Source organism: Haliotis rufescens, unplaced genomic scaffold (assembly GCF_023055435.1).
Source record: "Haliotis rufescens isolate VD_foot unplaced genomic scaffold, xgHalRufe1.0.p SCAF_10, whole genome shotgun sequence".
NCBI classification, from domain to species: domain Eukaryota; kingdom Metazoa; phylum Mollusca; class Gastropoda; order Lepetellida; family Haliotidae; genus Haliotis; species Haliotis rufescens.
In genome coordinates, this window is record NW_025963780.1 from 35,843,300 (window position 1) to 35,859,036 (window position 15,737).

General features: G+C 45.0%; 1 protein-coding gene across 2 annotated transcripts; it reads left to right on the plus strand.

Annotated features, from left to right (window-relative positions):
• The first annotated feature begins 725 nt into the window (after positions 1-725).
• On the plus strand, positions 726-15,175 carry LOC124131029 (probable N-acetylgalactosaminyltransferase 9). Of its 2 annotated transcripts, XM_046494096.2 has the most exons (12): positions 726-872; positions 1,035-1,333; positions 4,027-4,190; positions 5,087-5,258; positions 5,890-6,093; positions 8,163-8,277; positions 8,631-8,715; positions 9,168-9,265; positions 10,087-10,224; positions 10,932-11,051; positions 13,400-13,534; positions 14,948-15,175. In XM_046494096.2, exons 2-12 carry the CDS (start codon positions 1,035-1,037, stop codon positions 15,095-15,097), a joined length of 1,680 nt encoding a protein of 559 aa, XP_046350052.1. In that variant the 5' UTR covers positions 726-872; the 3' UTR covers positions 15,098-15,175. The 2 variants fall into 2 exon arrangements, with proteins under 2 accessions (XP_046350052.1, XP_046350053.1); XM_046494097.2 differs by lacking the exon at positions 1,035-1,333.
• Positions 15,176-15,737: the final 562 nt, after the last annotated feature.

The window sequence follows — 15,737 nt, forward strand, 5'->3', positions numbered from 1 at the left end:
GGTATGGTAATGACAAACCTAGAAGCATGATCAGAGCGAACCGGGATTCGAACCCACGATAATAGGATCCTGGCATGCCTAAGCGACGAAACTCAAAGCGAATTTCGGCGCCTTAGACGACTGGGCCTCCCGTGTGCCCCGTCCATTCATGAATGCATGTTTTCAGCCAGCATGTATATGTCAGCGAGAGATTGTCACGTATGTGCGTTTGTTGACAAAATTGCCAACGAGAGATTGTCACGTGTGTGCGTTTGTTGACAAAATTGCCAACGAGAGATTGTCACGTGTGTGCGTTTGTTGACAAAATTGTCAGCGAGAGATTGTCACGTGTGTGCGTTTGTTGACAAAATTGTCAGCGAGAGATTGTCACGTGTATGGGTTTGATGACAAAATTGCCAGCGAGAGATTGTCACGTGTGTGCGTTTGATGACAAAATTGCCAGCGAGAGATTGTCACGTGTGTGCGTTTGATGACAAAATTGCCAGCGAGAGATTGTCACGTGTGTGCGTTTGATGACAAAATTGCCAGCGAGAGATTGTCACGTGTGTGCGTTTGTTGAAAACCTGATGACGCGAGCCGCCGCGCCTTCTAGAGACCACGTTTATGGAGGTAACAGCTGTTGCACTCCAACATAACTCTATTCTGTCGTGCGAAATCAATGACATATGAATAACGAGTCGCCATCTTTGTGAAGTATACGGTAAACTAAAGAATCTATACTTTAAATGTTCAATAGACACACGAGCGCTATGAGCGGGATGGACATATGTGATATGCTTTAATGAGAACCTGCATCTTCGCCTGGGACCTTGAAGCCCTGCACTGCCGAATAACATACACCTGTACGTGATCACATTTGAAAGCATTACGCGGTATGTTACTGAGATCAGTTGGTGAATGAAGAATTTCAATTAACATCTGTTGTCCTAAATTACGCATGTGTTGTTAGCCGCTATGTGAAAACAGCGGGACCGTTAATTCGAGTTTGAAGCTGAAGTTTTGATAGCGTGTTTCCGTTATATTGAATTTTCAAGATGGCGATTTCGGGAAGATTGTTGTACCTGGTGATCCTGCCACTACTGTTGTCGGCCATTGTCCTGGGGGTCATGCTTAGCGTCGCGAGCAACGTGTGGGACTCAGTGCTTGGGAGAGACGCGCGTGAGAGAAGATTCCTGGAGTATCAGCGGAGTGCTGGTGGTAGAACAGGCCCGGGGGAGCAGGGGGTCCCGTACCACCCCCCGGGGAATACATTCAAAAACAAGGGAGTAGTGAACCTTCTGGCGAGTGACACCATTGCTGTGGACCGAACCATTAAGGACTTCCGGCATGAGAGGTGAGATAAACTGTATTACCCACGGGCTGAAGAAGAGGGATGGTGACATATACGTCATGTGTGTCATGCAACGTTGACCTCCTTTTATTCCAGTTGATTGGATAACCGTGACCTCGCTAAAGTCAGACATGAAAACTCATGCTGGAACGTGTTTGGTCATTCATAACATAAAAATAAACTTCTTCGAGACAAACACAGTGACTTTATTACATCAGAGAAGCACGACACATACTTCAAATTTGCTCTGCATTCTAATTTTGTTGTGCATAGATGTACTACAAGCTTAAGACAATCGAGATTCACCCGTTTGCCATGTACAGATACACTATATGTACAGACAGGTGGGGGGTCTCTTAGAATGGTTCCCTGGGTATGCTGCGCTGGCGCTGCACTGACCGCCTTTGACTGCACAATGGCGGCCTCCACTAGACAAACAAATATGGCGGGTCTCTTGGTCAATGCTTGTGAGACACCAACCACTTTCAGCTTTAAATCTGAGTTAGTGAGTATGGTTTTACTCCGCTTCTAGCAAAAATTCCAGCAATATCACGGCGGGGGACACCGGAAATGGCCTTCACACATTGTACCCATGTCGGGAATCGACCCCGGGTCTTCGGCGTGACGAGCGAACGCTTTAACCACTAGGCTACCCGACCAGGGCTTTTAAATCTGATATAATGCAATAAGTTCAGTGTGGTGAAATGAAGTCGGTTTAATATTTTGTGGCACAGTTTCCGGACGTGTTTGTGTATGAATGAACGTACACCTCGCACTGTCAGATCACTCAAACTGAAAAGTCCCTGTACAAATGATACGAAAACCCCGTGGAGCTCAATCTCATTAAAATCAGATCTGAGTTCTCGCTACCGCTGAACAAAGATCTGAGGACATACCATTGCGGGTCACGTCAGACCGACCTTTCGCGAACTTTGACCGACTGACAAGAAGTCGACATTAGCCAATCAGAAGGCAGCTTTCTCGTGTTTAACGGCACTAATTTTTAAATTGGCGACAACCCTTCGATGCATATTTTGACAAATTCTCGATTAAAACTTTAAAACCTGAACAAAAGACCATTCTGGAATGTCGTTGAGTCCGTAACTATCGTTCGGAATACCCCGTGTTAAAGTTTTCAAGGTTGCATGATCAGAAATCACATTCCGACTGCCTCTTTCATGATCTGGTAAGCGACGCTCTGATTGATCGGATGAAAGGTCGTTCTGACATGACCCGTAATGGGATGTCCTCAGATCTTTGTTTAGCGGTAGCGAGAACTAAGGTCTGATTTTAATGAGATTGCCGTGGAATGCCTGGCTTCTGATTGTGTGGCCCCAAACATCCAGAATGTGAACAATGACATGCCGTATTGATCACTAGCGTAAAACGTGCAGATCACGGTTGTCTTTTCCTATTCTGATGTGACCTTGCCCTTTGAAGCTGACACTAAATATCCAATCAGACGAGTTTGTTTACACTTCCTTCAGTATGGGTCGTACAGTAAACAAGGACTTCATTAGCGAACATTCTGATTTTCCTTTACCAAAATGGTAGGGACAGGATGTAAATTCATCTGATAGATCAAAGACACCGAACTGCTTTGATTGCACAGCGGGGATACTGGTAGTGCGAGTGTCCGACTGTAGGCTGTAGGTCCGAAATTCAAAGAGTGGCCTTGATTGACTTTTAACTGCTCTGCTCACTAACAACTCAGCGATAAATTACCATTAGCAGAAGACATTCCAAAATAATGATTTATGCTGTCATGTTTGCACACACAACAGTAGGAACACTCTACTGAGGCGTATGCATAGAAATGTCAACATTGCCAATATTTGGTAAATATCAATATTCATACGCAATCGGATTTGGGACCGGTTATAGGAATTGTTATAGGAACCAAAACTGTTATTTGTTTTCATTTTAATACACATTTAACGCGAGTAATAAATAACATTCCACATTCATTCTCGTTAGATACCATTTTTACATGAACTCGTGAACGTTCACTGGTAAACTTACTAAAGGTGTTATATAGTTACACTTAAATGCATTATTAACGTGGAGATTTAATAATTCACTGCTTAAAAAACACATATTTTTCTCTGAACATATTTTTTTCCCCGCAACACATTTTCTTCAGAACATCTTCAGAAAAGAATTTCAAGTATTTTATAACCCAACTCTTTCCGATATCCATATCAATTGATCAGTTCTCATAAACTTCCCAGGGGCGGTCGGGTAGCCTAGTGGTTAAAGCGTTCGCTCGTCACGACGAAGACCCGGGTTCGATTCCCGACATGGGTACAATGTGTGAAGCCCATTTCTGGTGTCCCCCGCCGTGATATTGCTGGAATATTGCTAAAAGCGGCGTAAAACCATACTCACTCACTCACTCACTCATAAACTTCCCGGCAAAAGAAAGTATGTGCACCCATGTTTGATGGTGGCTAAAAATGAAACAAACAAGAAATGGTTATTTCGATGGTGATGTATTTGATACGGTTGTCATGGTTGTGTTTTGGACCTTAAGTTTGCAGTGTTTTAGCGACTGTTTTGAGCCTTGTAACGTTTTGATAACTTTTGTAATGTTTTGGTCAAATCTAATTTTCAAGTATATACTTTCTTTTGCCCGGCAGTTATATCAGTAGATGTACTTGATACTTTAGGTGTACCTCTTTCATCTTCCATTAAAGCTGCATGGTGCTGAGGTACACAGCACTTCCTTCTGCTAGCGTCATCATCGCCTACGACGTTGAAGCCTTCTCCGTGTTGATGCGAACTCTGCACAGCGTTGTCAACAGGTCACCCCCTCGTTACCTGAAGGAGGTCCTGCTTGTCCCGTTTGGTAAAACTGCAGGTGAGCAACGGACAACGCACCGAGTCAGTGAGTGAGTGAGGTTCTACGCCGCATTAGCAATATTACAGCAATATCACGGCAAGAATGGACGTCACACTTTGAACCAAGGTGAACCGACGTTATCAAAGTCCCCTGCGAACGCGACGTCTTCACGCATGCGCAGTGGCAGTCGAACATACGGGTTAATGTGAGCAACGAATTGTAGACCTCACACGTTTGGTATTCCCTAGACTGGGCAAGCGAGTGTGACGCCGGGGAACCGCGGACAACTTGTTTTACTATGTACTATTATACTAACGAAACGTATAAGGTTATAGTTTAAACGTGATTGTGTACAGAACTGAAGCAGGAAAGTCAAGCTCGCAGTGAATGGATTCGCAGGCCTCAATGGCAGTTGTTATCACATACTACTTCTGAATTTGAAACCGTCAAAGAAAATATTTGTATAGATATACGATGTAAAACATCCCAAAAACGACGTTAATATTTTTCTACGTCAACGCACCTTGCAGTTTCTGGCTTCTCATGTGTTACTGCAGTATATCAACATTATTTTCAACACCCTATTTTGGTTAATTTCCCGTTTTATGAAGCTCAATGTTCACACAATGATGGCGATTAACGCCGCACTCAGTAATGTGTAAGCTAAGTAATGTCGGTCTGTAAATAACCGTGTCTCTACCAGACAATCCAGTGATTGACATCATGCTCATCGATCCACGAAATAAGGATACGATGACATCAACCAACCGAGCCTGACCTTCCGATCTATCAAGTTCCGACAAGCATAGATTGCTGGGAGCCTATATTCTTACCAGCAATCCTGTGGGTGTAAGCCATATGATTTTAGAAACTTTGATAACACTACTGACCTCATCACTGTCTTCTTTACACAGGGTTAGAAGAAATCACCACTGCCATACACAAGACCTGGCCAGAGGGTCCAGTGAGAGTTATCTCCCGTAACGACCTTCACGGACTTTATGAGGCTCGATCACAAGGAGCGGAGGAAGCCACAGGAGACGTCTTGGTGTTTCTAGACCCACACTGCGAGGCGGGAGATGGATGGTAATGAATTATCGTCGCGGTTTCCTTTTCTGGAGAAGCATTTATTGTTCCTCAGAATTCAAATCGAATCGCGAAAGACAGATCTTGTTTCAGATGCCCCCAACGCCAATTCTCATGTTGTTTATGTTCAAATGAATACAATATACGTAGTGTTGCACTTGGAATATTGTTGAGTTGAGTAAAATTTAACGTCGCAAGTTACCCCGGGGGAGTGAGTGAGTTGGATTTTACGCCGCTTTTAGCAATATTCGAACAATGTCGCGGCGGGGGACACCATTTGAAGATCCGAGGCGTGTATTTCACCTTGACCCTGCACACGAGGCCTAACATGTAATTTAAAGAAACGTTAAATATGTCTACAAATACTTTTTCGAGATTCGATTTTCCAAGAAAGAGTGAGTGAGTATGATTTTGCGGCGCTTTTAGTAATATTCCAGCAATATCACGACGGAGAAACCAGAAATGGGCTTCACGCATTCTACCCATGTGGGGAATCGAGCCATCGGCATGGCGAGCGGTCGCTTTAACCTCCTCCAAGCAAATAGTTGACAGTTAGAGTGTCATAGAGTGAACTAACGACGTTCTATAAAAGCAGCGATAATGGGAGATCTTTTGTCTGATTGTGTTGCAGGCTCGAACCTCTTCTCGAGGCGATCAGTCGTCACCCGAACATAGTCGCGGTTCCAGTGGAGGACGTGATAGCTACCGACACCCTTGAGCACACGGAAACAGCAACCGAGCGAACGGGGGGCATCTTTTGGAAGCTCACAATGTCGTGGAGACCTCTGTCGGAAGCTGAAAAGAAAGACCGGAAGTCACCCATAGAACCCATTAAGTAATATTCAAATTCCCTTCCCTTTCATCAACACTGTCCAAATTTCATGTGTGTTTCCAAATCTCATTGAGACCGGAAGTCACCCATAGAACCATAGTAACATTCGAATTACCTCCCCTTATATCAAGCTTGTCCGATTTTCATCCGTGATTCCAAATCTCATGGAGACATCTGTCGGAAGCCTAAAAGAAAGGTCGGGATAATATGTCATGGGACGATGGGTCAGTATGGGTTCTGCATATGACCTGTGGTTGCCTGTAACGATAATACCCACTGGTGACTAGCTGATTTAGTGTGCAATGCTTGCCCTGCATATCTCGCTGTCTTGTCTGTCCCAAAGAAGATTTGACGTTGAGGGCCACCGTTACATATAGAACAGTGTGTTAATGCATCCTTAATAATTAGTCTCTTATTTATAACAAGACCCTTTGAATATCCGAAATAGAATTAATCTTCAGCAACCCATGCACCGTAAGAGGCGAGTATGCTTGTCGTAGGAGGCGACTATGCTTGTCGGAAGAGGCGACTATGCTTGTCGTAGGAGGCGACTATGCTTGTCGTAAGAGGCGACTATGGCTGTCGTAAGAGGCGACTATGCCTGTCATAAGGAGCGAGTATGCTTGTCGTAGGAGGCGACTATGCTTGTCGGAAGAGGCGACTATGCTTGTCGGAAGAGGCGACTATGCTTATCGTAAGAGGCGACTATGTTTGTCGTAAGAGGCGACTATGCTTGTCGGAAGAGGCGATTATGCTTGTCGTAAGAGGCGACTATGCTTGTCGGAAGAGGCGACTATGCTTGTCGTAAGAGGCGACTATGCTTGTCGGAAGAGGCGACTGTGCTTGTCGTAGGAGGCGACTATGCTTGTCGGAAGAGGCGACTATTCTTGTCGTAAGAGGCGACTTTGCTTGTCGGAAGAGGCGACTATGCTTGTCGGAAGAGGCGACTATGCTTGTCGGAAGAGGCGACTAACGGGATCGGGTGGTCAGTCGACAAGACGGATTTAGTAGTTGTTCATGTTATCAACCTCTGGTTTGCCTGGCTTTGTGGGCCTCATGTTTGTCCGACTAGGGGTTTAACCATGGACCATTGCTACTGCGCTCGAATACGAAAAGAGACATGGCATAGGTGTAATAATGTTGAAACGCCATTCACCCGTCACCTCATTCTGAATGAGTGAGTGAGTATGGTTTTACGCCGCTTTTAGCAATATTCCAGCAATATCACGGCGGGGGACACCAGAAATGGGCTACACACATTGTACCCATGTCGGGAATCGAACCCGGATCTTCGGCGAGACGAGCGAACGCTTTAACCACTAGGCTACCCGACCGCCCCGATTTTCTGAATGAAGATGTATGTGTGAAGCCTATTTCTTGTGTCTTCGGTCGTGATAATCCTAGAATATTGCTGAAAGCGGCGTAAAACAATTCTCACTCACTCAATGTTACGAGAACGGCCACACTGGGGATTTTATTGTTTGTTTGTTTGTTGTTTAACGCCGCACTCAGCAATATTCCGCATTCCAGCTATATGACGGCGGTCTGTAAATAATCGACGCTGGACCAGATATAGTGATTGACATCGTGAGCATCAATCCACGTATTTGGGATACGCTGACATGCATCAAGCAATTCAGCGAGCCTGACCACCCGACCCCGTTAGTCGCCTCTTACGACAAGCATTATCGCCTTTTACGGCAAGCATGGGTTGTTGAAGACCTATTCTTCTCAGGATCTTTACGGGTCCTGGGGATTTTAAACCTTAACAAATCATAGTCTAAAATAATACTAATAGTTCCTGTTGCACTATCAATAGCTATAACACAGATATTAACGGTTCACGTATTAGATGAGCCGTCTTATAGAAGATGGCCCTAGTTAATCAGATAATCAGGCCAGAGTTAAGTCTCTTTACACGGACGTGTGGTAGTGATCGACAGCGCAGATGGTCAAAGTAAGGAATAGAAAATTAAACACGTTATCTTTTCAGGTGCTCGCACTTTATTTTCCTTTATCAAATAACCCAAGACACGTTCAGTTAAAAAATACATTTTTTTGCCGTCTTCTAGAACACCTGTGATGTCTGGCGATGCGTTTGCTATGGCAGCCAAGTTCTACAAGTCACTTGGCGGCTTTCGGTCCGAGATGCGCACGCGCGGCGTGGAGCTGGAGTTCTCCTTTAAGGTATAGCCACAGTTAAAGGCACTCGTGACACAGATGTAATTTAATGATTTGTTTAATTATGTATTATTAATTTATTTATTTATTCAATTCACAAAACAATCATTCTTTCTGAAAAATGTTAGAAATACTTCGAGTGAGTGAATGTTGTTTTCCGTTTTTCAGCCAATACTCACACAGTGTCCTTGGTCACCCGGGTTCGAATCCCAGTTTCACTGTTGATGTCCTTGGTTTGCCAACCCCAAATTCCTATCCATGTTTGTTTCATTTACCTCTGATTGCGTTACTCAGAACCTCCACTCACTCAATCACTCACTCACTCACTCACTCACTCACTATAATGGTGTATGTTACAGACATGGATGTGTGGGGGCTTCCTGCTCATATACCCCTGTTCACGGGTGGCACATCTGGCGCATGCGCCGGACGCATATAATAAACGTAGGTACACCCTCTGTGTTTTATTTGTTGATGATACTTGGCAGTAAATTTGAATATCACAGGTTTGGATACGATACTATGTGTGCCTTGTTCACGGTAACTCTTCGTGAGTTCAAACTGTTCAAAGCGACGTTACGATCATTCACTCGCTTGACTTGCCTTTGCATGTGTTTGTGACGTTGTCACCTGGTATCATCACTTTTTGACACATGCTTATGATACAATCGGAATCGTACAATGGACTCCGCTTTCAGCAGAGATTTCTTATGATTGTGTAAAAAGTTTTGCTTTGTTTACTTGCGTGATTGCTATGTTTTAGATACATAAAATAATCTTGAAGATCTTAACCATCTTTGTTCATACCATTTTATGTACTTTAAATGAGCACCGAGAAATATTGTATCTAGAAATTTCAACACACTGAAACGCGGGATGTTTTGCGGGTGTTCCAGTGAGCACAGAGACGGAGGAGAAGGCGTTGATACAGTTGGCGGAGGTGTGGATGGACGAGTACCGACGGCTCTTCTACATGTACCGGAAGTACATACTAGTGAGTAGGACCCCTGCATGTACCTGTTACGTACCTGATACGAACCATGGACTTTCTGTCCACTTGACCAAATTGACAATGTATGGATGTAAATACTGGTGAATAGGGTTCCACCATGTACCGGAAGCATAGACTGACGAATAGGGCCAAAATATGTACCGGAAGTACATCTTGGTGAATAGAGCCCCAACATGCACCGGAAGTATATCCTGGTGAATAGAGCCCCAAAATGCACCGGAAGTACATCCTGGTGAATAGAGCCCCGACATGCACCGGAAGTATATCTTGGTGAATAGAGCTCCGACATGCACCGGAAGTACATCCTGGTGAATAGAGCCCCGACATGCACCGGACGTACATCCTGGTGAATAGAGCCCCCAAATGCACCGGAAGTACACCCTGGTGAATAGAGCCCCCACATGCACCGGAAGTACATCCTGGTGAATAGAGCCCCACTATGAACCGGAAGTACATCCTTGTGAATAGACCCCAAACATGCACCGGAGGTACATCCTAGTGAATAGAGCCCAACATGCACCGGAAGTACATCCTGGTGAATAGAGCCCCCACATGCACCGGAAGTACATCCTGGTGAAAGGGCCCAACATGCACCGGATGTACACCCTGGTGAATAGAGCCCCACTATGAACCGGAAGTACATCCTGTTGAAAGGGCCCCAATATGCACCACTTGTGAATAGGGGCCCTATATTAACCTGACGTACATCCTCCGAGTGGGCTTTGAGTTTAATGTAAAAGAACGTCCTCTCGTTCGGTTGCTAAAAGTGACACAGTGCAGGTGTACCTATCGTATGTTTCTAGTCACAGCCGTATGGGGGAGACTTCGCCCAGGAGCATCTGCTGCCGACACGCCAGAAGTGCAACAGCTTCGGCTGGTACATCGACTACGTCTACCCAGAGAAGTTCATGCCGGATGAGAACGTGTATGCGTGGGGTGTCGTAAGTACTTTGTTTGATTGTGGTGTAGTTGCTGATCGCGGTGTAGTTGTTGAATGAGGTGTTGCTGATCGCCGTGGATTTGTTGATTGTGGTGTAGGTCTTGATTGCGGTGTAGTTGCTGATCGCGGTGTAGTTGTTGAATGGGGTGTTGCTGATCGCGGTGTAGTTGTTGAATGGGGTGTTGCTGATCGCGGAGGAGTTGCTGATAGTGGTGTAGGTCTTGATTCCGGTGTAGTTGCTGACCGCGGTGTAGTTGTTGAATGGGGTGTTGCTGATAGCGGTGTAGGTCTTGATTGCGGTGTAGTTGCTGATCGCGGTGTAGTTGTTGAATGGGGTGTTGCTGATCGCGGTGTAGTTGTTGAATGGGGTGTTGCTGATCGCGGAGGAGTTGCTGATAGTGGTGTAGGTCTTGATTCCGGTGTAGTTGCTGACCGCGGTGTAGTTGTTGAATGGGGTGTTGCTGATAGCGGTGTAGGTCTTGATTGCGGTGTAGTTTCTGATCGGGGTGTAGGTGTAGATTGTGGTGCAGTTGCTTGTGGTGCTTAATGATGACGGTTTTGCCTTTTGCGACGAAGTTGCTGATGGCCGTGTAGGTATTGATTGCGGCGTTGCTGATGACGGTGTTGGTATTGATTGCGGCGTTGCTGATGGGAGTGTAGGTATTGATTGCGGCGTTTCTGATGGCTGTGTGTGTGTGTCATCCCCAGGTACGGAACCCCGTCACCAACATGTGCTTGTCAATACCTGGCACCAAGACCACGGAGCTGCCAAGATTAGGGGACGCCGTGTCAAAGGTCAAATGTGACCACAGCGGGAACATGGACCAGGTAGGTGTAGCATATACTGTTCGACGTATCATAGGGATACTGAATTATGTTCGGGCTGTTCACACATACATGATTCAAATAATATGCCGGATACAAAAGAAATGTCCTTATCAAAAATAGATAGAGTGGAATACCTCGAGCCAAAGTCGTCACTGTTTACAGATTGTCTCAGTAAATCCATAGTGTCTAAATATATCCATAGTGTCCGACTGAAGACCGCCCCCGTGGTCAGTGCGGAAGCTCGGAGTTCGATCTCCGGTCGCGTCATACCAAAAGACGTTAAAATATGGCACTTGTTGTTACCCTGCCTGGCACCTGGTATTAAGGGTTTAAAACAAGGACTAAGTTAAACTGCGGCATTGTATTTTAGTGAGTTAGCACTATAAAACTGTCATTAGTCTGGACTAGTACAAGCAGCCACACACACGCGCGCGCTTCATTAGACAAATAGTTTCAGCACTTGGATCTGCATCTTCCCGAGGCAAGCGAGTCAACTGACTTTAAAGGTCCAGTTTCCACCCTTGCCGAACTAGGCTGGAATAACTGGGCTCTATTGTAGCGCCACCATTGGCTATTACCAGTTATGTCCCTTCTAAGCCTCTCCTATGGACCAATCAGATTCCACCTCTCGTATCACTTGCGTTTGCTTCACACAAAATGGTGGCGCCCGGTCAGGACGATCTGATCGATAATCAAGATCTATATTGTGATAAAACGGGTCTGACATCGCGAAATGCATCAAATCACTCGAGCACCTTGATTAAAAACATGAACAGATTTGGAAAATATCTGCTGACAACGAGTTGACGGTGCACATGCTTTGCAAATCCTGCAATCGACCGAAATCTGCTTGACAGTTTACGAACCGGATTTCGATTTCGGTGCACGATTGTGATTGGACTATGCATGGACTCGTTTGTCCAGCCAAAATGTAACTCCATAATACCAGCCTAGTTCGGCAAGGGTGGAAACTGGACTTTTATAGTCAGTTAACTCTCTTGCCTCGGGAAGATGTTGGATCTGTCGCATTCATGTTCAGTTTGAATTAAAACACACACAATTATTTCACGTTTCAATATGTCCCCCTTTGATTTCTGGATCGAGTATGGTGTATTCTTAATCAATATGCGCTATGACATTGGACGAGAACACTTCAGTATTTCTACAACAGATCATGGGGCCTTGTGAAACAGAATAGTCACACATATTATTGATAAGATAATATTATTGATGGATAATAGCGTTATATTTGCTGAAGTGGTCACAAATAAGGAACAGTTATTGTTGAGCTGAAACAGGATTTTACTGCCGCTTCTAAGATTAATTTGAACTGAGACTTGAGCTTGCGATACGATATTCTGAATTTTATTTTAAAGCGCTCAATGTGTACATGCAGTGTCACTCAGCCGCGATATGATCCGTTGACCGTGGGTACGAATCCCTGATTTACTACAAATAATTAACCTTAGTTGCCAGCACCCTACCTGTGCTCTTGAGTTTCACAGTCAACCTATAAGTCAGTTTGATTTTTCATCTCACACTGGGGGGCCCAGTCGTCTAAGGCGCCGCGATTCGCAGTGCAGAGTTACGTCCCTTGGTCATGCCAGAAACCTATGTTTGTGGGTTCGCATCCCGGTTCGCCCATGTCCGTGCTCGTGGGTTTCACCAAAGTAGTAAACGTCTGAGACCTGCATCACTTCGGGCTTTCCTCCCACATTAAGCTGACACGCCGTGAATATTGTTAAAAGCGGCGTTAAACCCAACTCACTCACTCATCCCACACTGCGATGATCCCACGGGGATTACGGGTAGGCGAGGTCCCCAGCAACGTGTGCCTGTCATAAGAGGCGACTCAATGGATCGGTTGTCGGGTTCGTTGACGTGGTTGATTGCGGGGCGTTGTACTCCGACGTGACGACGCTATAATATCAATCAGTGGTTAACTGTTCCACACTCGATAATTTACAGGCTGTCATCCTATAGTTATAATACTGCTAAGTGCGGCGTAAAACAACATACCAAACATTAAGCTGACGCGCCTTTGTGTAACTGCATGTGTCTATTTAAAGCGACCTTTTATTCGGGCTAGTAGAAGTTCATGAGTATTGTCTATCCCTGTAAAATGTATATATTGACTCCTTAAATCACTTACCAGTGGGAGCGGCGGGGTAGCCTAGTAGTTAAAGCGTTTGCTCGTCACGCCGAAGACCCGGGTGCGATTCCCTAGATGGGTTGGAAGCCAATTTCTGGTTCCCCCGCCAAGTTATTGCTGGAATTTTTCTAAAAACGGCGTAAAACCATACTCACTCACTTGCTCACTTACAAATGTTTGGGAAATGTTCTTTCAGACATTTTCTTACACGTTCGACAAGACCATCCGACAGGAGGAGTACTGTCTGAGCAGTGACGGCGGAAACAACACGCCCCTCACCATGGTCGACTGTCGTCGCGACTTGGACACCACGAAGTGGGATTACAATAAGGTAGGAGCGCCCACAACATCACGTGGTGGCTTGCTGACAAAACATATAGTTTTTTGTTTTAACTTCATTAAAAAAAACACTTAAAAATTCTAATTCGTTATTGTGAAGCCGTATCTATAACATTTTGGATTTTTTTGGGATGTTTTAATAAAAAAAATTATGTCCCTTTTGTTTGTCTATTGTTTTGCGAAAACTGCCGGGCAAAAGACAATACGTATTCACTTGTAAATTGGATGTGGCCAAAGCTTACAAACGTTATCAAAACGTTACTAGACTTCAAACAGTTGCCGAAACACTGCCAAACGTTAAGGTCCAAAACACAGTTATGATGCCCGAATCAAATACATCCCCATCGAAACCCGTGAAGATCCGGGGTAGAATAGGTCTTCAGCAACCCATGCTTGCCGTAAAAGGCGACTATGCTTCTCTTAAGAGGCGACTAACGGGATCGGGTGGTCAGGCTCGCTGACTTGGTTGATGCATGTCATCGATCCCAATTGTGTGGATCGATGCTCATGATGTCAATCACTGGATTGTCTGGTCCAGACTCGATTATTTACAGACCGCCGCCATGTAGCTGGAATATTGCTGAGTGCGGCGTTAAACAACAAACAAACAAACAAACATCACCATCGAATAACCTTTTCTTGTTTGTTTCATTTTTTCCACCATCAAACATGGGTGTATACTTAATTGTGCCCTGGAGTGTATTTTCATGGTCCAATACATTTTTATAAATAAGGCACAAGAGCAGATTTGCATGTTTGCAGTGGGGCCGCAGTTGTTCTTCTGCTGGTTAAAATGACACATCTTTTAAAAAGACTACTTTTATTTCTCTCCAATGTAATTATGACTGCCAAGAATGTCTGATTTGACGCTGGACACCTTCGTTGAAAGATGCGTGTTGTTAATAGTGACGTCACGAGTTCATGTGTACACGGTGGTTGTAGTAGCAGTTGATGGAGTAGTGGATGTAGTAGTGTATAATAATTAATCAGCACTGCTCAGCACCCCTACCCCCTTTCTCTCCACCCCCCGTAAGCTGTATCACGTATATTTAATGAAATACAACTCGGTTGCATGGGTGGCCTAGTCGTCTAAGGCGCCGCGATTCGCTGTGCAGGGTTGTGTCCCTTGGGCATGTCAGGAACCTATGCTTGTGGGTTCGAATCCCGGTTCGCCCCTGTTATGTTTCTAGGTTTGTCAGCACCATACCCGTGCTCGTGGGCTTCACCGAAGTGGTAAACGTCGGAGACCTGCATCATTCCGGGCGTTCTTCCCACATTAAGCTGACACGCCGGGATATAACTGGAATACTGTTAAAAGCGGCGTTAAACCCAACTCACTCGCTGAAATACAACTCATTGTCACATTAAACCCGACTCACTCACTCACTCACTCATTGTTATCCAGGAGGACTGTATGGTGAAGCACGTCAAGTCGGGGCTGTGTTTGTCATCAGGAGGGGGGCAGAAACCCTCCCTCTCCCTGCAGCCATGCGTCAACCAAACAGAAAACCAAATATGGACATTCCTATATTACCTGAATGTGCCGCTCACATAGAGGGACCAGTCATTGCTGTGTTATTAATATACACAGCAAACATGCATACACCGCAATCACATTCTATTACCTGAATGTGCCGCTCACATAGAGGGACCAGTCATTGCTGTGTTATTAATATACACAGCAAACATGCATACATCGCAATCACATTCTATAACCTGAATGTGCCGCTCACATAGAGGGACCAGTCATTGCTGTTTTATTAATATACACAGCAAACATGCATACACCGCAATCACATTCTATTACCTGAATGTGCCCCTCACATAGAGGGACCAGTCATTGCTGTGTTATTAATATACACAGCAAACATGCATACATCGCAATCACATTCTATTACCTGAATGTGCCGCTCACATGGAGGGACCAGTCATTGCTGTTTTATTAATATACACAGCAAACATGCATACACCGCAATCACATTCTATTACCTGAATGTGCCCCTCACATAGAGGGACCAGTCATTGCTGTGTTATTAATATACACAGCAAACATGCATACACCGCAATCACATTCTATTACCTGAATGTGCCCCTCACATAGAGGGACCAGTCATTGCTGTTTTATTAATATACACAGCAAACATGCATACACCGCAATCACATTCTATTACCTGAATGTGCCGCTCACATAGAGG

Coding starts and splice junctions, on each gene's coding strand:
- LOC124131029 (XM_046494096.2), top strand. CDS start 1,035: ATGGCGATTTCGGGAAGATTGTTGTACCTGGTGATCCTGCCACTACTG. Junction 6,094..8,162: donor TCACCCATAGAACCCATTAA/GTAATATTCAAA, acceptor GCCGTCTTCTAG/AACACCTGTGATGTCTGGCG. Junction 13,535..14,947: donor CGAAGTGGGATTACAATAAG/GTAGGAGCGCCC, acceptor ATTGTTATCCAG/GAGGACTGTATGGTGAAGCA.